Source organism: Acomys russatus, chromosome 9, assembly GCF_903995435.1.
Source record: "Acomys russatus chromosome 9, mAcoRus1.1, whole genome shotgun sequence".
In the NCBI taxonomy this organism is placed as follows: domain Eukaryota; kingdom Metazoa; phylum Chordata; class Mammalia; order Rodentia; family Muridae; genus Acomys; species Acomys russatus.
The window spans coordinates 1327779-1349921 of record NC_067145.1 but is presented as its reverse complement, the minus strand read 5'-3'; the positions used below and the strand labels follow the sequence as shown (position 1 = coordinate 1349921).

The 22143-nt window shown below is 44.1% G+C and overlaps 2 protein-coding genes and 1 non-coding gene across 3 annotated transcripts; 1 reads left to right on the top strand and 2 right to left on the bottom strand.

Annotated features, from left to right (window-relative positions):
• Positions 1 to 735: 735 nt before the first annotated feature.
• Positions 736 to 2584, bottom strand: Rpl37 (ribosomal protein L37; the record flags this gene model as incomplete). Its single annotated transcript, XM_051150837.1, has 3 exons — positions 736 to 924; positions 2177 to 2261; positions 2422 to 2584. Coding segments are annotated over 3 exons (318 nt in total), but the record flags the coding sequence as incomplete, so codon positions are not given.
• On the bottom strand, positions 1005 to 1087 carry LOC127194060 (small nucleolar RNA SNORD72). Its single transcript, XR_007831199.1, has one exon. It is a non-coding gene; the product is annotated as a small nucleolar RNA SNORD72 (small nucleolar RNA).
• A 9195-nt stretch (positions 2585 to 11779) lies between the features above and the next one.
• Card6 (caspase recruitment domain family member 6) lies at positions 11780 to 21233 on the top strand. Its single transcript, XM_051150921.1, has 6 exons — positions 11780 to 11905; positions 12017 to 12305; positions 12575 to 12598; positions 14266 to 14784; positions 18878 to 20959; positions 21065 to 21233. Exons 2-6 carry the CDS (start codon positions 12023 to 12025, stop codon positions 21223 to 21225), a joined length of 3069 nt encoding a protein of 1022 aa, XP_051006878.1. The 5' UTR covers positions 11780 to 11905; positions 12017 to 12022; the 3' UTR covers positions 21226 to 21233.
• The last annotated feature ends 910 nt before the right edge of the window (positions 21234 to 22143 follow it).

Here is a 22143-nt window from a genome sequence, read left to right as displayed (position 1 = left end):
CATAAGCTATTAACAGTACCCAGGGTTTGTGTCACAATTCCAGACTTCTAAGTCAACCAGATAGGCAGGCTGAAGATGTGATTAAAAAAAAAAAAAAAAAAAGGAAAACCAAACCCAAAACCAAACCAAAACACCAACAAAAAAACCCCAAAACCAAAACACCAACAAAATAACTAAATCTTAAGTGAAACTCAGTAGTCTCATCATTGCATCACTGTTTTATTTCCCCCAAGCCTCCTACACACAAGAGCCACAACACTGTCTGCTCTTACAGAGGCCTGAGTTCAATTTCCAGCAACCGAATTGTGGCGTACAACTATCTATACTGGAATCTGATCCCTCTTCTGGTATGCAGGCACATATGCAGATAGAGCACTCATACACATTAAATAAACCTCTAAAAAAACAAAAACAAAACCAGCAGGTTAAGTACAGGCTATGTGTGGTCCCCCATCCATAAAGGTTTGGCTCCGGAACCTCAATCTTATGGATTTTTCAAGTCCCTTACAGATTGCAACCACCTTTAGATACCCCAAGCACGGTAGGAATTAATCATTCAGACAGCACAGCTTAGCTCTTTTACCACCACCATTCTAGTAACTGTGCTCTTCCTGTTCAAACCTCATTTGCCTCCTCATGTTAAGGGCCAAGCCAACAATGGAACCTAGAGTAGACTCAGAAGAGAGAATTCATCCAACCCCCACCCCAAACTTCAGGGGCATAGGAACTGACCTTATTATAAAGGCTCAGTTCTCAGTATGTCACTAACTGAATACTGAGCTGACACATTAAAATACCTCAGCACACTACAGTTTTTGAAACCAGAGCATTTATTTTATGGCTGCTTGAAATCTTCAAGATGAACTGGATGCTGCAACAGCTGCCCTCTTGGGTTTAGGTGTTGTTCCTTCACGGAATCCATGTCTGTTCCATGTTAAAGACAGGAAAAGTTAATGTAGCAACATCAAAACATTACTTCCAATCTGATCAAGCTGACCTTAGTGAGCTTATCTCAGTTAAATGCTGAAATCAATATATAGTATTCATATGTTCAGACATTTATTTTTTAGAACATCACTGATAAGCTGGTTTTCTATCCCGATTAAGACACCCACTATTCTAATATATAAAGCCTCAATAATTTTAGGCTCGTTTTCCTACCAATATTCACAAGAACTGAGGCACCATGAAAGCTATTCATTATGATATAGATAGGTCCTAGTATCTTTTCTTTAGTAATAGAAAACAATGGCCAAGTGTTTAACAGAACCCTTGAAGCTGCGCAAAATCCTAAATTCTAATTAACTCCCATTTCTACTTTAGAACTAGTTTTTTCAAAAAATAAGTAAATAAAGTTAAGCGAATAGGAAGCACAGAAAATTTAGGCATAAAGCTAGTGGTATATCCCAAGACCAGTCTTAGCTTATGAAACCCTAGCAAATCGCTACACAGCAAGCCCACAAAACTGCAATTCCATTAAGTGTAAACACAAAGAATCAAAATTTAATGTTAGTAGTCTCTAACTGCCAGTGACCTCCTAAGTTAGGCTCTACTGTAGACTACGGGTAGAAGCTTTCCTCAATTCCACAACAGGCTGGGAGCAGCAGAGGCTCATGTCTGCATCATTTTCAATCTTGGTGGAAACCTGATGGGGCATGCACTAGAAACAACTGCCCCAACAGGATTCCACAGCAAAGCCTTAAGTTGGGGCTGAGAATTAGGTATTTTTAAAAAACATCAAGGCCCAGCCTCCATTAAAAAAAAAAAAAAGACTCCCCTATCTATAGCTTTTTTTCTTTTCGAGACAGGGCTTCTCTGTGTAGCTTTTGCTGTCCTGGACTCACTTTGCAGACCAGCCTGGCCTTAAACTCACAGCAACCCACCCACCTCTGTTGGGATTAAAAGTGTGCTATCTTTGTTGCTATGACTAGCTAGCACCCCAAACAGCTTAGATAGCTGACTTGAGCAAAACCCAACAAAGTGTAAGCTGAACCAAGCAAGCTGCCTTCCATATCCCATCCATAGATGTACTGACAAAAAGAAAAAATGGGGGGATGGGGGGGCGGAGAAAGCCACAGTATCATCCCTACTACTCACTAAGAATGGAAAATCACAAGTAAACCGGAGGACTTTTACCTCACCCCAAAGGACCAACGATTCTCAAACATCACCGTACCTGAATCTCCGGTAGACAATTTTTAGGTGCCTCATCCGCCCGGTCCCGGTTGTGTTCCGCCTCTTAGCCTTGGCACTCCAGTTATCTAATAAAACAGGAATCCCAAGCATCCAGCCAGTTTCCTTTGACCTGGTGTTTTAACCATTTAACCAACATTCCAACCACAGTAAATTCTGTTACGTACCAGATTAAGGGTTCTGTTCGATCCCTCCCTCAACTCCCGGCCAAACCAGCACACTACTCACACTTTCTCTTGCGCTTGGCAGGGTAGCCACATTTGCCACAGGTCGACTTCTGAAGGTGGTAGGCCTTGGAGCCACAGCGGCGGCACAGCGTGTGCGTCTTATTGCGACGCTTCCCAAAGGATGACGTCCCTTTCGTCTGCACATTAAAGGAATAAAGGCGCAATTAATAAAAGTCTTCTCAATGTACTGTGGCATCCTCACGGAAAACAATGACTGCTGCTGTGACTTAACAACAACTGTGAGGGACAAAACGGGATTTAAGTTCGCACATACAAGAAAACATTTAAAGAAAAATAAAAATCTCACCGCCGGCGACTCACACGATCTAATATCGTCTTACTGTAACACGGACGCCCGCGCTGAGGCCGCCTTGATCTTTTAGGCGTCAAGGGTGACCAAATTATGCGCCCGTGTCACAGTCCCTGCTACTACAACACACACTCGCAGTGTCTGGGCAGTCGGAGCCAAACGTCCCCATGGCTGTCATCAGCCCCTATGCGGGGGACACCAATGCCTTCCCAGGGAGACCCCGAGCAGCGCTGGGATCGTGCGCTCGGCCCGCCACAGAGCAGCCATTCTTCTGGCTCCTGGGGTACCCCGCGTGCCGCCTCCTCCTCGTCCATCAGCTTCCCTTACACGCAACCTAACCACCCACGCGCCGGCAGCCGGCAAGGCAGCCCCGGGAAGAGGGATGGAGAGAGATTTACAGAGCTCGGGGACAACACTCACCATCTTGCTTCTACCGCCGAGGCCAAAGAGACCGGAAGAGAAAGCACTTCGGTGACTTCCTGTGGCTAAACTTCCGCCCGGGGAACTACTTCCGGTGGGCGCGCTGCAGCACTATCAAGCCGCCGGAGTCCCGGTGTGGGTGGGGCGGAAGAGCCAGGGAGCCAATTAGGCTCCATGACCTGTAAGGAGGCGTGGATGGCACCTCCTCCCGCCCCACCCTCAGGTGCGTCGGAGGCTTCTCTTGTGGGAGTGTTTTCGCAGCCCTTCTTCGTCGCCACGGTATTTGCTGCTGGCCTCTGTGAGGATTCCCGTCGTAGGTCTCGAGGGGAGGCGGAGCCCCTGGCGGTGTGTCAGTGAGCGGCTGGGACTGGGATCCCGATCCAGGAAAGCCAGTTTCCCAGGTTCGGCTTCCTTTGGACGCTTCCTAGCCCTTACCGAGAGTCTTTCAGAGTGCGGACTCAGGTCTTCGAGCTGTAGTAATTCAGAGGCACATTGTTTAATTCCATACATGGAGTCGCACGCAGAGCTTCTTAAATAGCTGGTTTCCAGCGCACTGCCGTCAGGAGATCTGATCCTTCACGCTTGAGTACAGCTTGGAAGTTTGTGCTGTAATTCTCTTTTCTAGATCGTTTTGATAGTGACCCCAGACCTCCTTGGTAAACGGCAATTCATCTGTGGTCTGCAACCTCTTCCAGTACAACACAGGAATCTGAGCTACATACTTTCTAAAACGAATGTGAGAATTGCTAGGCTATCACATGCACATCGGAGTCGGAAGCTTTTCCCCCCCTTCATGTTAGCAAATAGTGCTAGTTTCTTCTAGAGATAGAGGGTAGACATGAAAGCGCACAATCCTTTCCACCCCGAAGTAGTGTAAGTGGAGGAGGGAGGCTAGAGGCGAACCCGAGATTGAGCTGAACTATAAATAAGTCTCAGGAGACTGAATAACAAGTTGCTATAAATTTAGTTGCATGAAGTAACACAGATTTAGCCAATGGTTGCAAAGTATCAGTTATGGAAAATACATTCTCGAGGTCCACTTGCAGTATTGTACCTACAGACAACATTGTATTGCATGTTTAAAAATCCTTTAAGGGAGTCAGGCGTGGTTGCAGATGCCTTTAATCCCAGCACTCCGGAGGCAGAGGCAGGAGGATTTCAGTGAGTTCGAGACCAGCCTGGTCTACAAAGCGAGTCCAGGACAACCAGGGCTACATAGACCCTGTCTTGGAAAAAAAAAAAAAAAACTTTTAAGAGGGTGAATCTCATAAATTATTCTTATTCTTATTTGGTTTTGGGTTTTTTTGTTTGGTTGTTTGGTTGGTTTGGTTTGGTTTGGTTTTTCAAAACATGGTTTTTCTGTGTAGCCTTGGCTGGGATTAAAGGCATACACCACCACACCCAGCTTCATAAGCGTTCTTTTTTTTTTTCTTCCCGAGACAGAGTTTCTCTGTGTAGCCTCTTGATTGTCCTGGACTCGATTTGTAGATCAGGCTAGCCTTGAACTCACAAAGATCCACTTGCCTCTGCCTCCTGAGTGCTGGGATTAAAGGTGTGCACCACCACCGCCCAGCTTTCATAAGTGTTCTTAACAAAAGTTTTAAACCACGAACACTTCTGTTGGTGAAAAACACAAGAACGGCTTAATTTGACTAAAATTGAGATGCTGAGGTGTAGCGCTACAGCAAGTAGTACTTGAGTATCACAGAAATGCAGGGCACTCTGTACTCCATCTCCAGAAGGACACAAAGAAAAGTAAATATTGGCAAGACTGCCTTCCACCCGTTCAACAGAAAACCCATCTTTTCTGTATTCTAGAGCAGTGGTTCTCAACTTTCCTAGTGCTGCAACCCTTTAATACAGTTCCTCATGTCGTGGTGACCCACAACCATAAAACTATTTTTATTGTTACTTCATAGCTGTAGTTTTACTGCTGTTATGAACTGTAATGTAAAAATTTGTTTTCCCATAGTCTTAGGTGACTCCTGTAAAAGGGTTGGGGGAATCACAACCCACAGGTTGAGAACCACTGCCCTGGAGGATACCTCAGTCCCTCTCTAATTGCTGTCTTCCATCTTGCAGTCCAACAATAACCTACCTCACATTGTATTACTGTTTCTTCTTCCTTCTACCTTTAAGACCCCCTTGTTATTACACCTACCCCACCTAGGTTTCTCCATCTCAAGGTTAGTTAATCTGAAACCTTAATGCTATCTGCAACCTCATCATTTGTCATATTACCTAACATATTCACATGTTATGAGTTCTAAAACAGCTATTTTGGGATGGGGTCACAGAGTTACTGTGTCTGCATCGTGGACTATGAAAATGAGATTAGTGAAGAGGGGGTAGGATGGACATTAACCGCCAGTGAACCTACTCCTGTGAGAGGCACTATGTCAGTGTCTTTACCCAAAGACATACCTAGAGACAGACATCAGGCAGTGAAATTGTAGTGGATGTAAACATGTTTTTGTTTTGATCCCAAGTGTGGGGTGTGAAACAGACTTGTGAGAGGGCGAATGATGTTTGTTAGAAAGGGAACTGCCTCTTGTTGGGACATGGTCTTTGCTAGTTAATAAACATCCTGGTAATGACTCTGAAAGGAGATAAATAGGGCCCAAAAAACAGGGGCTTGGCTTTTGCATCACTTTGCATCACTTAGCTGTTCATCTCTCTGCTTTGAGATGCTCGTAGAGAGAATTGCTCCAGAGAATGCTTCAAGGCTCCCCGGCTGCTGCAGCTGTGCTCACTTTTGCTAGATTTCTAGTTTGCTGTTTAATTTCTAGAATCCTGACAACAAAGAAGAGTGGAATCGGCCCAAGAAACTAAGTTTAAAAATGTCTGCTTCTCCTGTCCTTATTAACTGGTTTTCTCTCCTATCTAGGGTCGGTGGGTTGGGAGGGAAGTAGAGTTTAAAAGGTCAAAGCCTACATGAAATAGTTTTTTCTTCTCCCTAATGTGAGGTAGTTCTTTTTGGTGTCCTGAGATCCATGCTCCAGAGGCCTAGGGAGTTCCTTAGAGTTTATCCAGTTTTCTATCCAACTGCTAGGTTTTGGTAGGTCAGCAGCAGCTGGACATTATTTTTTTCTTTCTTGTTCACCTTTTCATTTTTAAGATAGGGCTTATGTTGCCCAGGCTGTTCTCTAATTCCTGAGGTGAAGGGATCTTCCTGCCTCAACCTCCCATGTACTGGCAGATAGTGCAGACACATGCCACCGGTCCAGTTAGGCCAGGTTCTGAAACAGCCATTTTATTTTGTTTTATTTATTTATTTTTTTTTTTTGAGACAGTGTTTCTAACATTGGCTGGCCTGGGCTGGCAGAGAGCTCACAGAGATCTGTCTATCTCTGCTTCTGGAGCCATGGGACTAAAGGAGTGTGCCACCATGCCCACCTTCAGACTAAGACTTTTAGCTTAGGTACTCACCCTCTACCACTTTTCATTTTTGGCACCTATAGAGACCATGTTAATCCTGAATCCTGCATTACAGTCCTGATACTGATAAGAATCAAGTTTTTTCTTTTTCTTTTTTGTGTAGCTCTGGCTGTCCTAGAACTCACTTTGTAGACCAGGCTGGCCTCGAACTCAGAGTTCACCTACCTCTCCCCTACCCCAATTTCTCCCATATCTTCCCCAAGTCCATCCCCAGCCAGCTTTGTTATTGTTCTCTCTTTATTTAAAAAAGCAAACAGACAAACCAGAAATAAAACCACCATCTTCTGCTCCTGCACCAAAAACACAAAAATGAAAATCAAAACAAACAAAAGACCAGTAAGTTAAAAACAAAGCAAAACAAAAAGTCACCTCTTGGGTGTGAGGCCTGCCCCAAGTACGGTTGATACACCCAGTGAGACTTCATTGGGGAAAACTGATTTTTCCCTTTTCCAGAAATGTCCAATTCCCTCTCTCAGTGCTAGGGCCCCTGTCTGGCTTGAACCTTGTATGTGCTACCACAGCCTCTGTGAATTCATACATGCATCCATCCTATTGTATCTGGAATCATCCATCCCTTCTAGTACTTGTAGTCTTCCCAACTCCTCTTCCAGATAGTTCCCTGAGCCCTGAAAGGATGGGTGTGATGAAGATACTCAGGATGGTGTGTTCCAAAGTCTCTCATTCTCTGGGCATTCATTGTCCAGCTGTGGGTCTCTGTTAGCTCCCAGCTACAGCAAGAGGAAGTTTCTCTGATATGCATTGAGCCAGGTTCTGCTCTATGTGTATAGGACTCACTATATTGCTGTGCTCCTTTAGCAGAATACAAATACTGGATTTCCCCCCATCTAGTTTCAGGTTCTTGGTCACCCATGCAGTGTCAGATATTGGTAGCATCTCCTGGAGTGGGCCTTAAATCCAATCAGAAAGTTGGTTATGCCCATACCATTTGTGCCACTATTGCGCCAGTATCTTTCTGGAAAGTTCCTGTTGTAGGTCACAGGCTGTGTAGCTGGGTGATATTGATGATTACTTTTCACCTCAGGTGTGTGCAGAGTACATCTGACACCATGAATACCTCTTAGTAGGGTGAAGCTTCTGGTTGAGCATCCGCTTGACTTTTTTATGTTTAATAACATAAGTAAGTGTTGCCTTCAACCATAGGACCGTACCTTCATATTTGAAGGCTTGGTCATCTGGGAGTAATGCTACTCGAGAGGGATTAGGAGGTGTAGCCTTGTTGGAGGAAGTGTATCACTGGGGTAGGCTTTGGGGTTTCAAAAGCCCAAGACAGGCCCCGTCTCTCTCTCTCTCTCTCTCTCTCTCTCTCTCTCTCTCTCTCTCTCTCTCTCTCTCTCTCTCCCTCTCTCCCCCTCCCTCCCTCTCTCCTCCCTCCCTCCCTCTCCCCCCTTTCTGCTAATTGCAAGCCTGGATGTAGACCTCTCTGCTACTTCTTTTGCACCATGTCAGCCTGCATGTCACCTTGCTTCCTTTTATGATAACAATGGACTTAACCTCTGAAACTGTAAGCAAGTCCCAATTAAATGCTTTCTTTTATAAGAGTTGGAGTGTCTCTACATAGAAAACAAAAAACAAAACAAAACAAAAACCCCACTGATTAAGACGTAACCCAACAAAACCTTTACTAAGCTCATGAGTATGAGAAACTAGGGAGCACTTAGAGGACAGAACCTTTCACCTAGACAAGAATAAGTAAACAAGCAAGATGTTGGGTGTGTTAATTACCTTGATCTAGTCTGTCTATACTGTGTATATATCATAACATTACCATGAGTCCATAATTAAATATAACATGCAATTATAAATTTGCCAACTAAATGAAACTTAAAAAATAAAAAAGGTCTTTGAGAAAAAAGTTAACACCTAAAAATAAATCTTTTAAAAATTCACTTATTTTTTTAAATGTAGGAGTGCTCTGCCTGCGTGTTTATCTGCGGGCCAGAAGAGGGCATCAGATATCTTTATAGATGGTCATGAGCCACCACGTGGTTGCCAGGAATTGCGCTCAGGATCTCTGGAAGAGCAGTCAGTGCTTGTAACTGCTGAGCCATCTTTCCAGTCCCCAAAAATAAATTTTAAGGATTTTCAAATTTCTCTTCAACTTCAGGTACCAGAATCATATAAAAAATATCCTTAATTACTAATGCATACTTAGCATTGCTCCATGTGTGGTTTGCCTTTATTTACATAGTATTTGTTTCTAGTAATATAATAGTAACCTGTCCAAGAAAACCTTGCATCAAACTACGTAGCTTCCACTACTTTCTCATTTTGTACCTTTTTCATCTTCCCTCCACTTGAACAACTATAATTCCGAACTTCATAATCATCGTTTCTTTCCATATGTTTGTAGCCTTCATTGGCTAGGAATTTGCTATGTCGACTAGGCTGGTCTTCAATGCATCGCAATCTGCCTGCCTTTGCCTCCCAACTGCTTGGACTAAAGGCATGGGTCACTGTGCCTGGCTAGTGGTGGGTTTTCTGAGGTGGGCCAGCCTGACCTACAATTTTTGGACTCAAGGAATCAATCCTCCTATCTTATAGTCCTCTGTACTTTGCCTACTTTGCCCATCTAACAGTATTTTAATGGATTCATCAATATTCATAAGTGTGTGTGTTGTGTGTGTGTATTCAATTTTACTTTTTTAAAGGAGGTCATGCTGAATGTGATCCTTTGGGGGCTTTCAGTTTTTCCTTGATATTCTTTAATGATTATTCTATATTGTAGGCTATTGAACTTCATTCTTATTGAATGCTATATAATATTTTAAATAAATGGGCTGAAGAGATAGCTCAGCAGTTAAGTGCACTTGCTGCTCTTCCAGAGGACCCAAGTTTGAGTCCCAACACTCACTATAGGCAACTTACAACAACATGCAACTCAAGGATCTGGTGCCTTCTGGCCTCAGGTGTATCTGCACACACACACACACACACACACACACATACACACACACACACATACACACATAATCACACACACATAATCAAACACACATAGACACACACTATCACATACATATCACACAAACATATTTCACACACACACATATCACACACACACACACACACACACACACACAAATAAATAAAAATAGATCTTAATTTTTGTTTGTTTTTGTTTTTTGAGACAGGGTGGCTCTAGCTGTCCTGGAACTCACTTCATAGGCCAAGCTGGCCTCAAACTCAGAGATCTGTCTGCCTCTGCTTCCCAAGTGCTGGTATTAAAGGCATACATGACCACTGCCTGGCCTAATAGAAATAAATCTTGTTTTCTTTCTTTCTTTCTTTCTTTCTTTCTTTCTTTCTTTCTTTCTTTCTTTCTTTCTTTCTTTCTTTCTTGAGACAGGGTTTCTCTTTTTAACAGCTCTACCTGTCCTATAACTCTCTCTGTAGATCAGGGTGTCCTCAAACTCACAGAGATCCACCTGCCTCTGCCTCTCAAGTGCTGGGATTAAAGATGTGCACCACCACTGCCTGGCTATAAAAATAAATCTTAAGAAATATTATATTAATGAAATGCCACAGTTTATTTTCATGCTGATATTTAGGTTCTTGTGAACTATGTATTTATAATAAAGACCGTAGTTTTAATAAAACTATATATATAACTATATAGTTTTAATAAAAATGAGGCAAATAATTAAAATTTTTTGCTGTGTGTGACGGCACATGCCTTTAATTTCAGAAACTTGGGAGGCAGAGGAAGGTTCATCTTTGTGAGTTTGAGGCCATGTGGTTGCTGGGAATTGAACTCAGGACCTTTGGATGAGCAGACAGTGCTCTTAACTGCTGAGCCATCTCTCTAGCCCCCATCATGCCCAGCTTTTATTTTTTAAAAATAGGATCTGTAACTTCCTATTTTCCAAAATAATATAATGTGCGTGCCATCACTTATCAAGTTCTACTTTATCCTTTTAAACAGTCTAGCAGGAAGCTGGAGACATGGCTCAGCAGTTAGAACCCTGGCTACTCTTCTTAGGGATCCATGGTTCAATTCCCAGCACCTACATGACATTCTCCAAACAAATAAAATCTTTTATCAGCTTAATAATTCTTTGGTATTTTATTATTATCATTTACTTTATAGCTCCCTGATTTATGGAAATTTAAATAATTTTTTATTTTCTCCTATTATACTTTTGGAAAATATGTATGTATGTATGTATGTATGTATGTATGTATTTAATATATAAAATATTTTATTTTATTTTGTTTTTTTGGTTTTCCAAGACAGGGTTTCTCTGTGTAGCCTTGGCTGTCCTAGACTCACTTTGTAGACCAGGCTGGCCTCAAACTCACAGTGATCTGCCTGCCTCTGTCTCCCAAGTGCTGGAATTAAAAGCATGTGCCACCATGCCCGGCCTTGGAATACATATTTTTATATGTATATTTTTGGCATGTATTTAGTATTTCCTTTAAAATGTTTTAGATTTATTTTAATATATACATATGTGTGTGTATGTATATCTATCTATCTATCTATTATCTATCTATCTATCTATCTATCTATCTGGGTACCACGTGTATGCCTGGTGCCCATGGAGATCAGAAGGGGAATTGGATCCCTTGGAACCGTATTTATGGATGACTATGAGTGACCACCTTGTGAATGCTGTGAACTGAACCCAGGTCTCCTGTCAGACCAACAAGTGTTCTTAGTGTCAAGCCATCTCTCTAGGCCCTAAATTTCCAAAGGTGGGATTACTGGAGTGAAGGATATACATTTAAAATTTTTACCTAACTCTGTTATTTACCTGCACATTGGAGATTACGCTCCATGAATAAGTTAATTTACATTTATAGCATCACAGTATAGACCCCAGTGCACCTAGCCCTATTCCAAGTTCAAGGGAAAGAAAGTTCCTGGAGGAAGTCGCCAGCCTCACTTCATCTCTTGTTTTATTTTATTGAGAGAGGGTCTTACTATGTGTTCCTGGATGCCTAGAACACACTGTGCAGTCTTGACTAGCCTTGGAATGGCAAAAATCCTGATTTTCCTGCCTCTGCCTTCCGATGCTGGGATCCTAGGAGCACGCCTCCATTTGAGGCACACTGCTGATCAAAAGAGCAGAGGGTTAGGAATACAGATCAATAGTAGAACAGAACAGCATGAGATCCTGGGTTCTGTTCTGAGCAAGCGCTTTTACACACACACACACACACACACACACACACACACACACACACACACACACACACAGAGCAGATAAAGGACCAGCAACAGGAAACGGGCACAGAGCGCTCAGGGCTGACTTCCCTTCCTGTGTTCCTTCCTCTCTGCCCTCTCCAACAAAAGGTAATCTTGACATGTTTTATCTTTGCTAAGTAGAATTCCTATCTTTCTTTCTTTTTTTAACTTAGTTGTCTTTACATGTCAGAATAACGTAATCTATTTTCTGTGTTTTAGGAAGCAATGGGGACAGAGGGTGCTTCCTCAGAAATCATAGAAAGACAACGAGCAAAGTTACTTAATTTCCTCCAACAAGATCCCGATTCTGTCTTGGACACGCTAACCTCTCGGAGACTGATTTCGGAGGAGGAGTATGAGACCCTGGAGGAAATAACCGATCCCCTGAAGAAAAGTCGGAAGCTGCTGATTCTGGTGCAGAAGAAAGGAGAGGTTAGCTGCTGCTGTTTCCTCAGGTGTTTGGCTACAGCGTTTCCAGAGTCAGCTGCCTCCTTGGGCTTAAAGCTCGGTAAGCTGACTTTTTAAATTCGGGGCGGGGGGGGGGGGGGGGGGGGGCGGGACGGGGAGGAAGCAGATTTTCTAGAAAAGGAAAAGAAGGTTGTCTTGTATCAGGATTGACGTCCTAAGGCGAGTTTCAGTGCAATGTGAAACAGAAAGTATGTCTTGTTTTTTTAAATCAGGAAACAATGGCTCTCATTGGTTTAGGAGCCAGGTAATTGCTGACCAGGCTGTTCCAGCTGTGTTTGAGCCACCATCAGCAGCTTCTTGTTCTGGCAGGGATTTGGAAAGAGCACACTGTTAGTAATGGCACCGTCTAAATTCGAAGATGTTTACATCCCCAAAGGCCTCTCACAGTGCCTTTTGACAGCTACTTTGAAAGTCCAGGGGAAACCCTTTTAAACTGCAAGGAAGGCCAGCAGCTTCCTGTCCCCTGTGATTAGAATGTCCCAGGACAGTTTCTTAAGTGTAGTTTCTCCAGTGGGTGAGTTTTCAAGGTCTTGGAAATTGATGCTTATAAAATATGGTTATTAGCAGGGCGGGATGGTGCACACCTTTAATCCCAGCACTGGGAAGGCAGAGGCAGGCAGATAGCTGTCAGTTCTTGGCCAGCCTGGTCTACAAAGCGAATCCAGGACAGCTAAGGCTACACAGAGAAACCCTGTCTCGAAAAACCAAAAACCAAAGCAAAACAAACAAACAAAGAAAGCTGTCGGCTTGCCTTGGAAATGACCACTAGAGGGAGGTATAGCTTCCTTTTAAAAGCAATCTAAAAGATGACCCAAGACAATTTTAAGGGATAGAAAGGTAGGGGTACACTCATGATCCTTAATGTAGGGCAGGTCTTGCTCTAACTTCCTCCTCAGTCACTGTACTCGAGCAACAAGCAATGCCTGTGGGGTTATTTCAGTTTATCATTACAGGTTCAGTTCATCACTGTGGGAGAAGTCTAAGAGGTAGGGGCCTGAGGACAGCCAGTCACACCATTTCTGCAGTCACCAGCAGAGACAAAAGCATGCACACATAGTGCTTGTTTGCTTGCTTGTGCTCGCTTTGATTTGTCTACTCTGCCTAGAGATTGCTACCATCCACGGTGGTGGGGTGGCTCTTCCCACATAGTTAATTTGAAGCAATCCTTCCTAGCCATGCCTAAAGGCCAACTCAGTGCAGAAAACGCCTCACTTGAGATTCTCTTCTCTGGTGATTCTAAATTGTGTTGACAATTAAAATTAACCTTCGCTAACCTCATCTGCCTAGAAAAATAGCTTTTACTATTTCTAGAATACATTATTCCAAACAGTAATTGGCCCACCCATTAGGAATTTTGGGAATTAGAATTCCTTAGCAGTGGCCCAAAGAAATCTGAGTGTGGATCACATTAAGTGTACAATTAAACACTCTTCATAACAAGTACATTTCTTTCTATTTATTTACCACGTGAAGCTGCTAGGAGAGCTTGTTTGATTTTTCCCCCCATGGGAGAAAGGAAGTTCTGATAATGGATTTGCTACAGTGCACATTAGATTAAATACAACAGGCATTTGATCTTATAGTGAAATAAAGAAGAGTGATTGCATTCCTGTAGCCCCAGCTAGTGGGCTACTCTAAGGCATGAATTTATTTGAGCTCAGGAGTTTGGGCCAGCCTAGGCAACACAGACAACGGCTTTTCGTCTGAAAGAAAGGAAGAAAAGCTGGGTGTGGTGGCACAAGCCTTTAATCCCAGAACTCAGGAGACAGAAGCAGGAGGATCTCTGTGAGTTCTAGGCTAGCCAGGTCTATAAAGTGAGTCCAGGCCAGCCAGGAACCCTGCCTCAAAAAAAAAAAAAAAAAAAAAAAATTGAGGTATAAAATGAAAGGGTGATGCCTTGAGGACATAAGACTCCAGTCAACTTAAAATTCTTACTTTGAGAAAACAGAGGCAATAATGAAATGTTTTCTCTTCAGGAGCTGCACAGCAGGGGGCAGAAGCAGCTCAGTCCTCGGAGGTGAGCAGGGATTCAGAAGATCCCATTTCTCTTACGAAGAAAACCCCCGAGGACGCTGAGATAGCCCCAGACTCCAAAGAGGAAGAGCGTGTTGGTCGGGAAACACTTGAGTTTTTCACCTATGAGGAAAGTAACTCTAGGGAAACTGCGGTTTCCTCCAGGGAGAACGAAGAGGGGTGCGGTACTCCACAAGTCACCGCGCCACATTCTGTTGAGTATGAAGTTCCAGCAAGTATCACGTACTTAATCGATGGACAGAGATACGAGGAGCCAGACGATTCTCTGTATTTAGAAGAGGGGGACTATCAGGAGCCTGTTGGGTACCCTGAGGACGCCGAGACTGCTGTGGAGGAAGGGGCTTGTCACGACCTGCAGTGCTTTGTATATGATGGTGAAGAGGATTCCGAATATGAAGAAACCATGGGGTTCTCTAATGAGGAAAGTAGTTGCGAGGCTTCAGAAACCCCCATTTTGTTGGAAGAAGAGGAGGGAAGCACTGAAGGTACAGAGACAGTGCGTGTAATTAGTTAGGCAGTTTACCAATAGATTAAGAAAGGGCCATGACATACTGCAGAGGGGGCATGACAGGACAAATCAACTAATCAGAAATCTGGTGTTTCTCTGTCATGGAGTTGCTTCAGGAGAGGATATTGAACAGAGGAGTTCTCAGATCTGGGGAGGTGGGAGACAGGGCAGTAGAAAGACTCAGTGTCCAAAGGAAATGGCTTTTTTATTTGTTTTTTTCTTTTTCAAGACAGAGTTTCTCTATGTAACCCTAGGTGTCCTGGACTTGCTTTGTAGACCAAGGTGGTTTTGAACTTACAGAGATCCGTCTGCCTCTGCCTCCCTAGTGCTGGGATTAAAGGTGTGGGCTACCACACCCAGCTAAGGTTTTTTTAATTTTTAATTTTTGTTTTTTTGAGACAGGATTTCTCTGTATAGCCTTGGCTGTTCTGAACTCACTTTGTAGACCACATTGGCCTTGAACTCACAGAGATCCGCCTGCTTCTTCCTCCTAGAGTGCTAGGATCATTGGTGTGAGCCACCACGCCCTCCTGGGATTCAGGACCTCCTTTGGCTACAAAAATCTGTGGATACTCTAACGCCTTATTTAAAATGGTCCAGTGAACCAGGCCTAGTGCCTCAGGCCTGAAGCCCTGGTACTGAAGGGGGAGGGGCATGAGGAGCGCTGGAAATGTGAGCTCAGCCAGACATACAGGGTGAGTTCTAGTCTAGCTAGGGCTACAGATTGAAATCTGTATCAAAAAATTTGAGAGAAGAAAGAATGAGTGATCAAGCAAGAGGGGCGTGGTGGCTCACGCCTTTAATCCCAGCACTTGGGAGGCAGAGGCAGGTGGATCTCTGTGAGTTCGAGGCCAGCCTGGTCTACAAAGTGAGTCCAGGACAGCCAGGGCTAAACAGAAAAACTCTGTCTCAAAAAAGCAAAAGCAAATAAGAAAAAGAGAGAAAGAAACAAAGTGACTTGATACCTGTATATAACTTCTATACATTCTCTTATGCTTTTATTATTTTTAAAATTACATTTTTAGTTTAACCGATGCATAATAATCACACATATTTATGAAGTTCAGTTCAATAATATGAACAATGTGTAATAATCAGTTGAGGATAACTGGCACATCTATTGCCCCAGACATGTATGACTTTTGGGGGAACCGTTCAGAATCCTCCCACTGCCTGCGGGGGTCCATGAAGGTAATGCCAGCACTCTAGACACTGGGAAAGGAAGGCTGAGAGTTGGATGTAAGTCTGGCCTCATGAAGTTCCATCTCAAAGCAAACACAAAACAAAGTAGCTCTGGATACTAGCGGATCTAGAAAAAGTCATTCATAGTTCTCAACCAAAGATGTCTTACTGTGATGCAAAATATCAGAAGTTATGCTTTCCTTATATATGCATACCAAGCTTTTAAGTTACATTTGTGGTGTGTGTGTGTGTGTGTGTGTGTGTGTGTGTGTTGGAGGGGTACGGAGGTCAGAGCACAGCTTTCAGGATCTCCCATGTGAGTCTCAGGGATCCAGCCCAGGTCATCAAGCTAAGCAGAAGGGCCTTTATTTGCAGAGCTGTCTGTCTCCCTGGACCTAGGCTTTCCAAGCTCCCAGAGTACTCATACTAACAAAATGTAAACTCTATGTAAATAGTTGCTTTTCAGGGAGGAATGATAAGAAGAAAAGTTAGTCATCATGTTGAGAATAAGCATAATATTTCCCCAAATATTTTTGATCTGCAGTTTATTGAGTTGCAGGTTCAGAGCCTTGAGTATGGAGGGCTGTTCATATGAGCAGAAGTAAGTACTGATTATCAGCCCATAGACTTCTGTGATCACTTTTAACCTTGCAGTAAGGGCTACCTTATTTATTTTTATGTGCTTTTAATTAATTTGTTCATGGACAGTTTCATTTATGTTTACCACAGATTATATATTCTGGCCACACCCCCAGCCTCTCCTGTACCCAACAAGTCTCCCGCCCATATCAGGGTCTCTTGTTTTGTGACCCATGAAGTTGTCCAGGCCTCTCTTGAGGGCACCAGTGTGCCACCAGCGTGCCATCAGTGTGGAACATGGGTGGCTCACTGGTGCCATGCCGAAGGCTTGCCTTCTTTTAGCAACCATCAACCACCCATAGCTCCCCTCAGCCCCTCAGGGCTGTGTGAACAGGCACACTTGTGCAGGCCCTGAGTAGGCAGCGGTGTGCTCATGATGCAGTAGACATGTCACATTTAGAAGACAGTGTTTTTAAGTCCCGTGTCCCCATCTGTCCCTTCTTCCATGATGTTCCCTGTGATTGGAAGGGATCTTACGTCTGTTCCTTTAAGTGCTAAGCACTTACAGGTCACTTTTTGTCAACACTCTGGCCAGCTGTGAGATTGTATTAACTAGTTTGCTGCAAAAGGAGGCTTTTCTGACCAAGGCTGATGGCAAAACTAGTGTATGGGCATAAACATACACCAGGAGGCAGTTTGACAGCATTTTCATTTAGCCTGTGGTAGTGTCTTCTCCCATAGGGCCCAGCTGTGAGCCTTTGACCAAGTCCACTGTACTAGGCGTAAACACCTTCCTATGCAGTAGGCTTCAGATCAATGAACCAGGGTCCTGTGACATCCAGGATAGTGTGGAAGTCACAGTGAACCCTAGGATTACTTGGAGCTTATGATCCTCCTGCCTCCACCTCTGAAGTTCTAGGATTGCAGGTATGATCCACCACACATGGTTTTATTTGGTGCTAGAGATGGAAATTGTGTGCGTGCCGGACAAGCATTCTACCACCTGATCTACATCTCCAGTCACTAGTCAGTGATTTTAGACATTACTTTCTGTCTTCAACTTAAAGCATCTTAGTAATTTTAGCAGCTTCATAGCCAGAAAGAAACTGTGTTTTGCAGTTTTTAGTTTTAACCACTGAAGTGGAGATCTTCAGTGGAACAGCTTATGCTATGTAGTTAAGGTCTCAGGATGTCTGGTCTGGTCTGCAGATCACCATTCTGACACCCATGTGTGCAAACATTTTTTTTGTACCTAAAGTATAGATTTGTTAAAAATGAAGGTAGAGTAGGCAAGATGACTTGGAGTGACCAACTCTTGAATGTTGTCCTTTGATTGTCACATGCATGACATGGCATGTACATTCACACATACACATACACCACACACTAAGTAAATATAAAAAGTTTTTTTTTTTTAATGTGAGAGTAAAACCATAGAATACACGCTGTAGAGCAAGAGTGGGCTCTACCAAACATGGCTCATGTTCCTGATGGATGAGTGATGTGGGAGAGCCCAGCCCACTGTGGATGGCACCACTCCTAGGAAGGTGGTTGAGTTGTATTAGAAAGCAGGCTGAGTAAGTGTGTAAGGAGTATTCCTCTATGGCTTTTGCTTCCAGGTTCCGTGAGTTTATGTCTTGAATTTCTTTCTTTCTTTCTTTCTTTTTTTTTTTTTAAAGATTTACTTATTAAAAAAAATTACTTATTCATTATTATGTATACAGTGCTCTGTCTCATGTACACCCGCAGGCCGGAAGAGGGCATCAGGTCACATTATAGATGGCTGTGAGCCACCATGTGGTTGCTGGGAATTGAACTCAGGACCTTTCGAAGAGCAGTCAGTGTGCTTAACCTGTGAGCTATCTCTCCAGCCCCTTGAATTTCTTTGTATGACAGACCGTGATTGGAAAATGTAAGCTGAAATAACCTCTTACCTCTCCGAGGTGCTTTTTCTTGTTTTCTTTATCACAGCAGTGGAAAACAAACTAGGACATAAACTATGACAGATTAATAAGTCTCTGAGGAGGAAAACAGGGCATGAAGGGTGGCGAGGTGAGATTTTTATCTTGTATTGTTTCATCTTATATTGTTTGGCAGTGAAAATGTCAATTTTTGAGACAGGATTTCTCTGTGTAGCTTGGCTGTCCTAGACTTGCTTTGTAGACCAGGCTGGCTTTGAACCCACAGCAATATGCCTTCTGAGTGGTGGGATTAGAGGCATGGGCCACCATGCCCGGATCATTTACATAATTTTAAAGGAAGAAAACTGATTCTGAGCAAGGCAATAATGAGTACTTTCTGCTTTACAGAAAGAAAAAGAGTGTTTCAACGTGTCCTGTCCTCTCTGAACATGGACAGAAGCAGAAAGCTTCTTCCAGACTTTGTGAGGCAGTTTTCCATAGATCGAAGATGCGAGTGGACACCTGAGACTCCAGGAGACTTAGCTTGGAATTTCCTGGTGAAAGTTCAGGCATTAGACTCGACAGCCAGAGATTTCATCCTTAGGCCCCGCAAGATGGCGGGCAAAGAGAGCAAGGAGGAATTGCTGGCTGGAATGGAAAATTTAGCCACGGGAGACATACAAACCATCAACCCCCTTGACGTCCTTTGTGCCTGCATGCTTTGCTCAGACAGTACTTTGCAGCATGAAGTCATGTCAAACATGGCGCGATGCCAGTTTGCTCTTCCCCTGCTACTGCCAGATGCAGAAAACAATAAAAGCATCCTAATGATGGGGGCCATGAAGGACTTAAAGCAGCACCCAAGGCAGGCCTCAGAAGGAGCCCCCAGGGAGGCAGAGATGTGCCTGAACCTCAGGAAGATGCCTGTCATCTCTTTCGTGCGGCTAGGACACTGTAGCTTCTCCAAGTCCAGAATCCTTAACACCCTGCTCAACTCCTCCCAACAGAAACCATGCAGAATTTTTCTCCACCGGGATCTGTCTACCCCCGTGCTTCCTCGGCAAATTTCTGATGGCCTGGTGGAAGTAACATGGTATTTTCCTGACAGCACGGAGGCCAAAGAAAGCCCTCCAGTATTCCAAAAGCCTGTTGCTGTGGCCAACCTTCGTGGAGATCTAGAAAGCTTTTGGACACAGTTTGGCTTTCTGGTGGAAATCTCCTCGGCTGTGTTCTTCTTCACTGACTACCTTAGTGAGAAGGAGTGGAACTTACTAATGTTTTTAGGAGAAGATGCCATTGGAAGGTGCTACTTCATCCTCAGTCCCCAGGCCAAGGAGAGTGAAGAGGCTCAGGTTTTTCAAAGGGTCCTGAAGCTGAAGCCATCACAGCTACTGTTTTGGGAAGCAGAGGAGGCTGGGGATACAAGGAAGACCATGGAGGACCTGCAAGCTGCCCTCCAGGAAGTAATGTCCTCCTCGCTCAAATATCTGTCCCTTGAGGATATGGCCTCTCTGGCCAGGGAATTGGGGATTCAGGTAGACCAAGACTTTGAAATCACTCAAGTCGTCCAAGTTTCTCCCAGCACTGTTGAAGGTGAGAACCAACAACCGTGCAGGCAGACAAAAAGCACATCGGAAAGCCAGTCTCAGAAGCCCACCAGGGAGCCTGGGGCTCAACGGGTAGCCAGCCGGAGTGCTCAGAATTTTCACCAGACTCCAGCACTCATGCCTCATCCAGTACACCCATGGCCCTTGCCTATCAAAGCTGGAAGTAACTTTTACCATGTTTCCTTGAAAGCCCCCTGGGTTATGAGCTCCCACTTTGGACCACAGCAGAGAGCTAAGGGGTTCTTTCCTTTATTCCATCAAAATACAATGGGACACAGAAGAGGTAAGTACTTTGGTATTCAGAACTTCCAACCCTTGAGGTTTTATTCTGGGGAAGGATTCATGAAATTTCCAGGAACTTCTCAGGGGTATCACCTGAGTGGAGCATCTGGGAGATCAGAAAGACAGACTTTTCATGTACGGAGCCATCCTGAGAGCACACAGACAGCGAGAACTCTGCAAAGGTCTGGGATAGTAGTCTCTCATGTAGGTCACTCACCAGGAACAAAAGCAGCAGGGAAGTCACAGCCTGGGAAAGCCTGTGCCCAGGGGACGCAGCTGACTGAAGCAACTGGAAAACCTATGAGGACACCATCTCATATTAAATATCCTCACCCTCAGACTTGTCATCCAGCAGGAGCCATTCAAGAACGAATAATGTCCGGTTCTTATCAAGGATCTCAGTGGGTAACACAGGGAAGGCCTTCAGATCTAGCTTTCCAACCAGGGTCTCAGGCCACGTCTGGGAGTAAACATCCGTCTCCCTCCCAGTTCAACTCCCATCAACCCAAATTCCAGAGCAAACACGTCCAGCCTAAGCCCTCTCAACCTGTACCTTCTCAGAAAAAAACACCTCACTCCCAGGCCTCCCAAGCTAAACCCTCTCATCCAAAGCCGGCCCAAGCTAAACCCACTCACCCCCAGGCCTCCCAAGCTAAACCTGCTCATTCACAACATTCCCAGGCTAGACCCAGTCACCCCCAGTCACCCCAAGCTAAACCCTCTCCATCTAAATCTACTCAGTTCAACCCACATAGGCCCCAGCAGTCCCAATCTAAGCCTTCTCAACCTAGATCTACTCAACTCAGACCGTCCCAGACCAGGCCTTCTCAGGCCAAGGCCTACCACGCAAGAGCAGGGAAACGTTAGAGAACACACTCAAAGACCATGCAGTCTGTTCTTTGCTGAGGTTATTCCTCTCATATAACAGTCTGAAGAAAATTTCAGTGAAAGACTGATAAAATTAGCAAAACAAAATAATCATGCAATGTCTAAGTGTATAGTAAATTATCTAAATGTGGAAAATACGAAGACAGTTAAGAGTAGGATCTGCCTGCGTAAAGTGGCACACTCCTGTAATCCCAGCGCTCAGGAGGCAGAAGCAGGCAGGCCTCTGCATCTGAGGCCAGCCTGGTCTGCATAACAGCAACAGCAAGTTCTAGATCAGCAGAGCACACAATGAGACCCTGTTTAAGAAAAAAGAAATGTAACATCAAGCTAACAGGAGCAGTCAGTATTCCAGAAGGCACCACCCATTAGACTCAGTAGGTTACCAAAATCAAACAACAAGTAACCGCCCCCTAAACCAGCAGGGAGGGGGTGGATGTCAGGCTGAGTTGGGGCAGGAAGAGCTGAGGGTGGATGTGATCACTGCATCCATGCATGAAGCTGTCAAATAAAAGGGCCAGATGAGAAAAGAATAGGCTCTAAGGATACATAAATCATTGACTCCATCCTGCACTCTTACGTGATGTGTGATTTGCGCCTGCGTCATGGAGTCTGTGAGATAGCCGTAGGTATGAAGAGTGGAGTTAGTGCGTAATTGCAAAGTGATGGAACTATGGAGCTCAATAATTTCAGTGTTGAAGAAACACTGCTTTAGAAGCACCTTGGTTTGAGGTTTATCGTCAGCCACTGAACAGATACCCTGTGCCACTGGAGCAGTTAAGTCAACTCTCTTCTGGCTACAGCCCCAATTTTCATGCCTGATGAAACTTTCTCATTTGGCCCTTACACACAGAAATAATGAATGTTCAGCAAATCATAATTTTACATTAACTTTGGGAT